A 12,583-nucleotide genomic window follows, 5' to 3' on the forward strand; every position below is an offset into this window, starting at 1 on the left:
TGTGTGAGTTGCTGTATCACAACTACAGCTTCCCTGTCAAAATTGTTTCTTTCTCTTAAAATTTTATTTTATTTTATTTGATGGGGGGAGTTGCAAGGGCACAGGGAAGATACTAAGGGATAGGGAAAGAAATAGGATAGAGATGTGTGATGTGAAGGACAAAGCATAGCTAAAAAAGAAAAGTTAAAAAAAGAAATTAAGGTAATTTTGAGCATTTTAGAAACATTACTTTTGACTAGGATGAAATGAGAAAGTAATTGTACATTTGTGTATTGTGGGGAGGTGCAGTGAAGAGTAGGAACCTTGCTATCCACTCAGACAGTTGGACCTATCCTTGTTTCCTCAATAAAACTGCCTCTGTTTAATGTACAAAGCAGAGTTAGGGATTGAAAAGAACAGAGGTGGAAAGCTCCTTTCTTGCTAAATTGTTATGCATGATATTGATATATAATAAAAGTCTTTAAAAATAATATTAATAGTTTCATAACTCATAGAAAAACTAACTTGTAGATAGAAGTTTCTGTCCTTCCTAGTCCCTCAGCTGTTCAGTTCCAAAGAAACACACAGAGGCTTATATTAATTATAAGCTGTTTGGCTCAGGCTTATTATTAACTAGCTTTTACAACTTAAATTAACCCATATTTCTTATATAAGTTTATCCATGTGACTTGGTACCTTTTCTCAGTGAGGCATTCTCATCTTGCTTCCTCTGCTTTTAGCTTATGACTGTGTCTCTGCTTTTCCTCTTTCCAGAATTTTCCTAGTCTGGTCGTCCCGCATATACTTCCTGCTTGGCTAATGGCCAATCAGTGTTTTATTAAAACAATATGAGTGACAAATCTTTAAAGTGTACAAGAACATTATTCCACAGCATTAACTAACCATCCATAGGGGGAAAAATTACCTTAATAAGAATCAAAACCAGGGTAGTATGTTTCAGTGGACAATAGTTAAACCTTGGGCTAGTGAAAAGGACATTTGACTAGAGGTTGGAACTTGTATTCAATTTTCTCCTCATTCCTTTAATGTTCTTAAGCCAGATTTCCTAACCTGGGTCTTCATGTCTTTGTTAAAGGGTTGCACTGAATAATTTCTAATGATTTTTAGATCTGTTTACACAGATCATGAAGTTATTAGTTACGGGGATTTAATTTATCTTTTAAAGATTTTGTTAAAATATATAGAGATTGATTCTTTTTTCCTGTTATATTTCAGATTTGGGATTTAGCTGATACAGATGGCAAAGGTGTCCTGAGCAAACAAGTAAGATTGAGAGATTCATCTAAATTTTTTGTGGGCTTGGTCCAATTTGAAGTAAAAAGTAGCAGATTTTTTTATGTTTAAGCTTAAAATTAGTTTTTCAAGACCATGTGTATTAACATTGAAAATATTTTTAACTACTGAACATTTAGTTATCTGAATGCTAAAGTTTAGTAACATTGTTTTACTGAAGCTTTTATATACTACTTATATCTCTTACAGACTTTGTTCTTAGTATCTTATTAATTAAATTTCTTGAGTATACAAGATCATAAGTAAATATTGATTTTATTAGTAAGTGTTATTGTAGATAAGCCCAGACCTTTGAAAGGTGTCTTGGGCTAATCAAACCTAAATTCTTGTGTGGGTTTATTTCTGACATGTCAACCGAAAAGTGGTGCACAGGATGGAAGTACACTCTATAAATATGTGAAAGTGTTTATTGCCAAAGGTATTGAATGCCATGTATATATACTTTAATGTTTGGTGTGTTGGAAGTTTGCTATCTTCATACTCTTGTTTAGCACTACTGTGTAAAGCTCATTTTCCTTATAAGCATAGCTAAAACAAGGTCAAAAACAGAAAGAAATGAGAATAATAAATAATGATAGAATCAAAATACCCAGCCTCTTTTATAGGAAGATTATGTGTATGGTTGTTTTGCCTGCATGTATGTGCATGTTTGTGTACCACATGTGTGCCTGGTGCCTGCAGGGGTCAGAAGAGGGCTTTGGATCTCCTGGAACTGGACCTACAGGCAGTTGTAAACTGCATGTGAGTGCTAGGAATCAAACCCATGTTCTCCCAAGAGCAGCCAGTGTTTTTAATGACTGAGTCTTTTAAAGACTGGGCTCTTGAATACCCAGCCTCTTAATTAGGATTTTAGGACTAGATTGCTAGTAGTCCTCATCGGAGGTTCTGGGTAGAAGGGCCAATTCAAGACACTGAAGACAGGGGCCCTCTGGTATGGTCCACTCAGCAAGTGTTTGTTAAGAGCCAGACTTTAGAAGTACAGAGGTGAATGTGACAGATGTAATTAAGGGAAATTTGTAGTATAGTAACTTCTTCACTGGTAGTGCTGGATATCAGATCAGTTTGAGTTGTCTTTGCTGCATCCAGGCTGCTAGATATCTGGGTTTGCCATTGAAGTTTGAGTGTACATTGAAGGCAGTGTTTTGTTCTGGCTTTTTGAAGAAAGATTTGTGTTGACTCAGCGGTTACAGAAATTTCAGCTCACAGTCGTTTGCATGCTAAGTACACTGAACCATCCCCCCAGCCCAAAGATAATACTGTACTGAGAGTCTGTATGATAAAAATGACCCTTGGTGCTATCCACCTACAGAATAGTTTTATTTCATTGCTCCTAATACATTGCAAGGTAGATAGTATTAGACTATCCTCCTCTTAGGAAAGAATTTTATTTAAATTGCCTGTGGCATTGCAATTTTAAGTTAAGAGCTAGAATTTAATGAATTATTTTACTTCAGAGCTCATCTGCAGTGTGGAAATGGATCTGATTCTTTAAGAGTAGTTTAAGAGGGGCTGGAGAGATGGGTCAGAGGTTAAGAGCACTGGCTGCTCTCCCAGAGATCCTGAGTTCAATTCCCAGCAACTATGTTGTAGCTCACAACCATCTATAATGAGATCTGGTGCCCTCTTCTGGCTGTGTGTGTTGCTAGAGATGAAAACAAGGATCTCTCAAGAATGTGAGACAAATAAATAGTTGACCATTAAGTTACATTTCCAGTCCCAAGGGGAGTCTCTTGAAAAACTGCAAGAGGCAAGTATTGAATAAAGCAGATAGCTTGCAAGGTAAGAAAGGGTAAAAGAATAAGAAGAAATAGGTAAGAACGGGTTATGTGAGAATAGGGCATGGTTAGAGTGAACTGTTGAATCAGCAACAGTCCTGGGGTGTTGAAAAACTGGAAAAAAATACTATTGGGACAAAACACCATTCTTGTGTCTATTTTCAAGCCTATCTTAGAACAACTGAAAACCAATAAATTGAGCTTCTTTACATGTGTTTACTTACTTAATTAGGCTTGAATTAAGACCTAAAGTACAAGGACCTTTGTGGAAGATTTTTAATTTTTGTGTTTGTTTGGGTTTCTCTGTGTATCCCTGGCTGTCCTGGAACTTGCTCTGCAGACCAAGCTGGTCTCAAACTCAGAGAGATCCTCCTGCCTCTGCCTCTGAATGTTGGGATTAAAGGTGTATGGCACTGCACCTGGATGATTTGTAAATATCTTTAAGTCAAGCAGTTAAAATTGTTTTAGATGCTTGTTTTTCAGTTGTTTTCCTAGCTCCTCTGGAATAGCAGTGATTGACTCTTGTACTACTGATCCAATATCAAAATTACATGTCCACTTCAGATGGCTTTTGATAAGTTATTATCTCACTTTAATTTAGACCCCTTACCCAAAAGGCCTTTCAGTTAACAGCCAACATTTTTTAGTAAAATTGAATATTCTTTAAAATGCAAATATTCTGTACAGTTTCCATTTTCATATACCATGATTTATTTTTATTAAAATTACTTTTTGCTAATAATGTTAGAAAAAATCATTATACATGTTTCTTTTCTCCATTTTAAAGCAATTTTTTAAAGCAAATGGTTTTGAAGCAAATATACTGTTATATTTGTTGGTACATAATACTGTGGAATAATTGTGCATTTTATATTTTCAGATCATAAAGTAGGTATAAAACAAGGTAGATTGGAAGAAAAGCACCTAACATTTATGCTTTTCTTTGTCAGGAATTCTTTATTGCTTTGCGACTTGTGGCATGTGCCCAGAATGGACTGGACGTTTCCCTGAGTAGCTTGAATCTGGCTGTTCCTCCACCAAGATTTGTAAGAAATGATTTTATATGTAAAATTTATTTAATTAGAAAGATTAGGGCTGGGAAGATGGTTCATTGGGTAAAGTGCTTGCCGCTGTAAGAATGAGAACTAGAGTTCAGGTCACTAGTGCTCATATTAAAGGCTGGCTAGGCATAGTGACCTGCCTGTGATCCCAGAATTCAGGAGGTGAGACGGGATTCTCCAGGGCATAGCTGGCACTAAACTAGTGGAATCAGTGAGCTCTGAGTCAAGTGAGAAATCCTACCTACAGAAACACACACAGACACAAATTACAGTCATACTTAACAAAAAATTACACCACATGATTCAAAATAAAAAGTAACATACTCACTCTTACTGCTTTAATCCCTATCACTTAGCCACCTGGTTTTCTTTCTTAGTAACTACTGCTATTACTAGTTATGTGTATGTACTTCAGAGTTATATGTGCATATAAAAGTACAAATATGTATTTCTTAATTTTCTAATGGTGGCATTCTATGTATTCGACTCCATATGCTTTAAAACGAATATATTTTAGAGATGTAACATAAGCTTTATTTAGTGCTTGCATGGTATTTCTTTGTTTATGTTTACTATAGTTTATATAAATTCCAATGTAGATACGTAGATTTTTTTAAGGAAAAATGCTGTGACAGATATTAATTTTGTTTATGACATACGCAGAAATGTAGTTGCAGCATCTCAAAAGTAAAATTGTCTTTAAGAGTTTTTGTATGTATTTTACTTTTACCAGCAATTGGTTGGCTTGTCAGTTTCCTTGTGCTTTTTCTCACGTGCTATTGTCAGATTATATAGATCCTTGTCAGTTTGGTGGCAAATGGTATGTTAGTGTCTAGATTTCTCTTTTTAGCTTATAGGTAAGATTGATTAGTTTTTAAGGAACTAAATGGTTTTTATTCTGCTATGGGAATGTCTAATTCTAGATTGCGACTCTTTTTTCTTGAGTGATTATTCTTTTTCTTACTGAATTCTAGAGTTTCTTTAAAAATTAGCAAGTTAAATCTTCATCCATATCATTTGCAAATACACTCTTTCAATTTGTTATTTATCTTTTACTGAATTATGTTTTTACCCCCATGATGAAATTGTTTTATGTAAACAAATTGCAAAGCTAAAACTTATTTTTTTCATTTTGTATATTTGTTATTTTGGAAATTTGAGTGTGGATTCAAATTCATTCTATCATGATAGCTACAATATAGAATACAGGGTATTGAATAATTATTCTTTTTTATACCAATTTCAAATGCCATATCCGCGATGACCTAAATTGCCATATGCATTTTGATGTCTTTCTGTATTTTCCTGTTTTTATTCATTGATTTGTTTATCTGTGTGACAATTTTGCAGTGTTTTGATTATCATTGTTTGGGAAATGTCTTTATATACTATACAGCTTATCAACCTCACCCCCAACTTTTTCAGAAATTTAATGGCTGTTGTTTTAATTTCAAATTTAATTTTGGTGCTGCTGGAACTAAACCCAGGGCCTTGCTCTTCCTGGACAAGTGTTTTATCACTGAGGTATCCCCAACCCCTCTTCTTTAAAACTTAATATTTGTTGGTACACAATACTGTGGAATAATTGTGCATTTTATATTTTCAGATCATGAAGTAGATATAAAACAAGGTAGATTGGAAGAAAAGCACCTAACATTTATGCTTCCCCAGTACCCACATGGTAGCTTACAACTGTCTGTAATCCAAGTTACGGGAATCCAACACACTCTTCTGGTCTGCATGGTGTACATGGTACACAGACATAATAAGTTCAGGCAAAATACCCACACATAAAATAAAATAATAAAGTTAAAAAAATTAGCTTCACTTTGAGAATGTCTGTATTTCTCTGTTTAGATGTGACTTACAAGGGTTCTCATAAGTATTTGTTGCCTAGGTATAATACTGAGATTTTTCAAATGTATTTACGTGTCTCTGGAGCCAGATAAAATAATAGCTTGAATGTGCTGCCATTAGGTAATGTGCTAATAAGTTTATTTTTTGGGTCTACTTTCCTTAATTAGTATTGGGAAAAGGTTTTATTTCAGTAGACAATAGATGAAGATCTAATTAAAGTAAAGTAGTGTTGATACCCAGCATTTTGCACAAACGCATTTACATGGAAAAACACATTTTCTTCATTGGTTCCTGGTATGAGGACTTGAACAGTTCATTGTTCTATTTCCTAGCTTGACTCCAGTAGTCCTTTGCTGACCAGTGGGACTTCAGCAGCTGAGCTCCCTTGGGCTGTAAAGGTAAATAAGTTTCTTGCATTTCTTTTTCTTCCTACTTCAAATGCTTTCCTCCCTGTCCTCAAAATATATTGTTCTGCATTGGACTTTTCATATACACGTTCAAAAGTGTAGGGAAAACACTGAGATGGAAAATGTTGAGTAGTATCTTAGCTCTGTTAGCCATTTTGTGACAATTTTTAAAAACATTTTATTTCTTTGAATTGAAAGATGGAATGTCACTGCCAATGTCTTCTGAGAAAGGTACTTCCTTGCTGTAGGTCTGGTTGAGTGGACCAAGTGCTCCTCACAGCATTCTGTCTCTGAAATTGTGTGAGTCTAACCTGACAGTAGAAAAGCAAAATGGTCTTCCAACTAGTCCTTAGTAGAGACACTTTGAAATTATTTAATACATTTTGATAAAAATGGTTTTTTAAAATGTTTTCTTAAAAGCCTGTTTGTTATTTGAATATTTCATTTTTATATATGCAATTAAAACCTTTTCATGATTGTTTAACTTATCTTTTTTTTCATATTGTAGTCTGAAGACAAAGCCAAATATGATGTAATTTTTGATAGTTTAAGCCCAGTGGATGGATTTTTATCTGGTGATAAAGTGAAACCAGTATTGCTCAACTCTAAGTTACCTGTGGAAATCCTTGGAAGAGTAAGATAGCAAATTTTAAATGTAATTTGTTTGTTTGTTTGTTTGTTTTGAGATAGTCTTAACGTGCAGCTCAGGCTGGCTGGTCTGGAGCTCACAGACCTCTTGCCTGAGCCTCATGAGTGCTGGAATCATAGTATTGTGCTAGATGCAGTTATTGTATGTTTTAATTTTACACATAGCAAGAGCACTAATAACTAATAACAATATTAACAATAATACAATAAAAGATATACAGGTCTTTTAAAAGTTGTGTTAATACAGGATTTTCTATATTTTTAACATGTATATTATTGTCACATTTCTGGTTTTAGTTTTCCCTGTAAAATATGAATAGTTGGTATTAGTTACATATGTATACTTGAATGATCTAGTTGACGGATTTTCTGTGTGTGCTTGCACATGTGTATACACATGGGAGCCTCAGGTGTTCCTCTTCAAGAACTGTTGTTGTGTTTTCTTACCTTATTTTTTGTTTTGTTTTGTTTTTGAGACATGTTCTTTCCTTATCCTGGAGCTCCAGGCCTGGGGGTTGCAATCTAACACCTAGACACGGGGTTTGTTTTTTTTAAAGTATTTATTTTATGTTCTTGAACGTTTTGCCTCAGTGTATGTATGTACACCATGTGTGTACCTTGTGCTCATAAGAGTCAGAAGAGGCCATTGGATCCCCTGGAACTGGCATTATAGATGGCTGTGACGCCTCTGTGTGGGTGCTGGGAACTGAACTTGGGTGCTCTGCAAGAGCAACAAATGCATTTAATTGCTGAGCCATCCCTCCAGCTCTCACACCAACCTTTTTATGTGGGTCTGGGATTTGAACTAAGGCCCTCATGCTTGCATGGAAAGTACTTTATTATTAACTGAGTTAGCTCCCATGCCCATGTAGTTCACGTGTTAATATGCAGTTCAGTAATGTTGAGTACAGTGACATTTCCGTACAGCCACCATCACTATCGTCTCCATGGCTTTTTCAGCTTTATCTTGGTATCTTCAGAAATTATTTTTTCTTTATTTAATTAGTATGTGTTTATGCTTAGTTCCATACCTTTATTCTTAGCTCTTTTTCTCCATTGTTCTTCAGTATCTTATCTGATGAAACCATAGATTCTAAGTTGAATTTCCTGCTCCTATATAGATCTTTTTTCCTAAATGTTTTTAAGACTTTTAATTCTTTGACTTTGTTAATAAGTGTTTGATTTTACTAAAACGTCAAGCTTGCATTTGCTAATTATTTGCCTCTTTTTTGTTGCATATAGACTTTTGAGAAATGCTAAAATAACTTCATGATCACTAGTTTTGTCTGGGTTTCTCCATATTCCTTGCCACTTTTGTGCTCTTTCCAAAGTAATTTCTTTATTTGATGTTTTAAACCATAACCACTCTCTCTAAGCTCCCAGCTCTTGTGTCAAATCTTGCTTGCCCTGCTTTTTTAAGTAACTTGGGGAAAGTCTTTAGAAAAATTGTGTGTTGGTTTTTAAATCTTTAAATTGGGTATATTTTTCAGTTAATAGGCTTCCAAGGAGTAAATGTGATAGTATATGTACTTAATACAATGCATGTTACAAACTCTGTTAGAGAATGTTAGGTGCTATAGTGGTGATGGTGGTGACTACCATCACACTGCCAGAAATGCTTGTGCTGCTGCTGCCCCTGGGTCAATAAGTTCTCTCTCTCTCTCTCTCTCTCTCTCTTTTGGACAGTGTTTCTCTGTGTAGCCCAGGCTAACCTGGACCTCTTCTTTGTAGACCAGGCTAACCTTGATCTCAGATCTACCATGCCTGGAAAACACTGATTTTTTTAAAAAGCTTTTTTCTAGTATTATTTCCATTCTTTTTTCTATTGTGTGGTCAGTGTGAGATTCCTAAACTTTGATTATTATTATTTCATTTCTTTAAACTAACCTTTTAGCAACTTCTCATTGCAATTAAGACAAAGTTCAGATCAGGATCCTTTTAAGGCAGTTAATGACTAGGCACTCTCGTATTCCACCAGTATACTTTCTCTTCCTGTCCCTAAGTAGAACATAAAATAAAAGAGCACTAATTGTTCTTACTTCTCTTTTTTAAGGTTTGGGAGTTGAGCGATATTGACCATGATGGAAAGCTTGACAGAGATGAATTTGCAGTTGTAAGTAACCAAATGTTCTTAAAATTTAAAGGGTCTTCATTTTATCTCTCACCCATACCTTCTACCATTTGATTTAAACAGGGCTTGAACTTACAAGCTTCCTACCCCAGACTCTGAGTTTTTAAATTATAGTGTGTGCCACCTGCCCCAGGAAGCATTTCCTGTTTTAGTTTATCCTTAGTAATATGCCCATCAGATTGTAGTTATTAGGATTTATAGGTAAGTACATATTTTTAATGAAAAAGAGGATGTGTATGTTTTACTGTCATTTTTTTGTACATCATTTGCCATACTTAGGAAAGATACTTGGTTAATATACTGTAAAGATGATGGTGTGGTAATTTTGGGGGGTCTTAAATTACTTCAGTCTTCTTAAATTATTTCAATTTTGTTTCAACTATATCTCTCATTATTTTATTAAAAGGAAACATGCACAACAATTTAGTTTCATTTCAATTGATGGGGCAGGAACATTTTGGCATCTTCCCTTATTTTAAAGATCTTTTTATTTTAGTAGTTAGGTAGTTAATGTCAGATATGGCATTTATTGCTCCCTTAAAATTAGATGAAACTTTAATAGGCTTTGGGAAGTGGTTCAGTTGTTAAAAGTGCTTGCAGTTCAAGTTCATGAACTCATGTGCACCTGACTTCAATCTCTAGACCCTAAAGAAAAAGAAAAAGGGTTGGTGGTGAGTGTGTATCATCCCGGTGCTGTCAAAGCAGAGACAGGATGCTCCTGAATCAGCAGGTTTCCGGGTACAGTGAGAGACCCTGGCTCAGAAAATAAGATGGAAACCTCTGATTTATACACACCCATGCACACATGTATGCAATGCACACACATACATAACCTGCTGTGAATTTACCTGGGATAAACTGGTAATCTCCTGTGTGCTCTTACTTGGATGTTAATCTGCTTAAATTTTCTACCTCTAAAGAATTTTTCTAAAGAATTGTTTGGGTTTTTCGTGTGTGTGTACGTGTGTACATGCGTATATGAGGGCAGATGCCTGCTGAGAGCAGAGGTATCAGATCTCCCTGGAGCTGGTGCTTTAGTTAGTTGTGAGCCACTTTATGGGTGCTGTGAACGGAAGTCAGGTCCTCTGTAAGAGTAGACAAGCTCTTAATTGCTGAACCATCTCTCCAGCTCAATTGCTTGTTGTTTTTTTTTTTTAATTTTTAGACTTGTTCCCATGAACTTGTGTTTTTGAAAATCTTTTTATGCCTGAAGTTATCCTCTTTTCTAATTTTGAATCTTCCACATTTATGTTCATAGTCCTTTTTATTACTTTGGTTCAATCTATCATTAGGTCAGTGATATTTCAAAACAATCATTCTTTAAGATTATCCTTTGGTGGTTCGTATTTTAAATTTCCATCTAATTCAGCTTTTACCTTCACTTATTCCCACTTTCAAAAACCTTTTCTAAAGTTTATTGGTATATATGGGCAGAGGTGACATGCCATAAGTGTGGAGGTTAAAGGATTACATCAAAGTTTGTTCTCTTTTTCTGCCTTTCGGATTGCCAGGCTTGCACAGCTGGTGTCTTGAACATTTGAGGCATCTCACTGCTCTAGGCCCCCCCCCTTTTTTTTGTAACTGTCTGATTAGCCCAGTCAGGTCTTACATTCACTATATATCCAAGGATGACCTTTGTCAAATTTAGAAACCTACATTGGTCAATTACTTTTAAAAAACTTCACATTTTCTTTTGATTTCACCACTTAAAGCTTTCTGGTCCAAGATCTGCTCTTTAGTATTCTGCTGCGTTTAATTGCTGTGTCTTTTCAGTCTCTTGAATCTTTGGCAGTTTGTCATTTTTGTCTTATTTTTATGACCTTGACTTTTTTTTTTAAAGGAGTTCTGGCCTAATAGCATGTAGAATATCTTCCAGTTTAGATCTGTCTAGAGGCAAAATGAATTTATTCAAGTATCAGGGATATATTCTGTCATGGGGATTGGTTAAGATAGCACTTGCAAGATTTCTTCCCAGAAAAGTAACTTAAGGTTTTTCTCTCTTCTTTTTTTTTTTAATTTCATTTTATTTGTTATATATAGTGTTCTGTCTACATGTTTGCCTGAACAGCAGAAGAGGGTACCAGATCTCATTACAGATGTTTTTGAGGCACCATGTGGTTGCTGGGAGTTGAACTCATGACCTCTGGGAGAGCAGCCAATGCTTTTAACCTCTGAGCCATCTCTCCAGCTCCCGTTTTTCTCTCTCTCTCTTTTTTTTTTGTTCCTGTAAAAGTGAACTTGACTGTCTTTGTATCGTTTTTTTCTCTTCTTCTTTCCAAGTGTTAATGTTTTCTGTCACTAGTATTTATTGGGTTCTTATTTTGTGAGGAACATGTGGCACTAGAACATGTAAGAGGGAGCTATACTTGTATATGCTAGCATGCATCACGTACTCTTTGTTGTTGTTTGTCAGGACAGGGTTTCTCTATGTAACAGCTCTGACTGTCCTGGAACTGACTCTGTAGACCAGGCTGGCCTCTGCCTCCTGAGTGCAGCCACTGCCATCCATCTCATCACATACTCGTTATTAGCGTGAGTGTGAGTGTTTCTTTGAATTGAACACAGGGTATTACATATGCTAAGCAGGTGCTCTGCTGCTGTGCTACACCTCAAGCCCTGAAATTAACTTTTGCTCATATGCTGCACTCTTGTGTTATGAAAGTGAAGGGTATTTTCCCCTTTGTGTTTTTAGCCTGGTGGTTAGACATTTTTCAGTAAATGTTCCATTAAACTAAGGTAGCGAAGGAAACTTATTTACTTGGAAAACACAAAAGGTGTTTTCATTTTCATCCCTTATAGCAGCTGTGGTTGCCACTGCTTCAGTAGGTCAGAGAGCACGCAAAACTCTAAGGAAACTCCTGAAAGTATTGTTGCCCATCAGTAATACCCAGAAGCCCTTGGACTAAATCTCCAGCCAGAAGCTGGTCAGGTTCTGTATTTTAAAAGGCCTTCAGAGCCCATGGTGCTGCTTAATCCCAGCACTCCAGAGGCAGTGGTAGGCAGATCTGTGTGAGTTTGAGGCCAGCCTGGTCTACACAGCCTGGACAGCCAAAGCTACACAGTGAAACTTGGTCTTGAAAAACAAGAAACAAAACAAAGCAAGCCCCTCAGGTTGATGTGACATCCACTGAAAGTTAATGTTGCACTCTGTGTAAAGTTTAGGTCTGTTTGCAGTGATTTTATTTTTAAATAAGAAGTATCCTAAAAGCTTTTTACTTTAGCGTCTCTCTATATAACTTCATTCATACTCACCTAGTATATACCAGCTTGAAAGCTAACATTTCTCTTCCTCCCCCACATGCACACATGGGCAGGTGAGGTTGGGAGGGCATCATTTGATCTGGTTGCTGTTTTTGTTTCAGTTGTAGACATTGTATAGGATAAAGTACAATATAATAAGAATACAAGATC

General features: G+C 35.8%; 1 protein-coding gene across 4 annotated transcripts in view; it reads left to right on the top strand.

The window, feature by feature from the left end:
* The window catches only part of Eps15 (epidermal growth factor receptor pathway substrate 15), a 99,361-nt gene that overhangs the window by 26,248 nt on the left and 60,530 nt on the right, over window positions 1-12,583 (top strand). For all 4 annotated transcript variants that reach the window (XM_075946047.1, XM_075946049.1, XM_075946046.1 and 1 more), the window contains exons 4-8: window positions 1,216-1,263; window positions 4,019-4,114; window positions 6,319-6,384; window positions 6,902-7,027; window positions 9,095-9,154. In XM_075946047.1, the coding sequence (XP_075802162.1) occupies window positions 1,216-1,263; window positions 4,019-4,114; window positions 6,319-6,384; window positions 6,902-7,027; window positions 9,095-9,154 (396 nt within the window). The remainder of the gene's footprint in view (window positions 1-1,215; window positions 1,264-4,018; window positions 4,115-6,318; window positions 6,385-6,901; window positions 7,028-9,094; window positions 9,155-12,583) is intronic.

This window comes from Microtus pennsylvanicus, chromosome 13 (assembly GCF_037038515.1).
Source record: "Microtus pennsylvanicus isolate mMicPen1 chromosome 13, mMicPen1.hap1, whole genome shotgun sequence".
NCBI lineage: Eukaryota > Metazoa > Chordata > Mammalia > Rodentia > Cricetidae > Microtus > Microtus pennsylvanicus.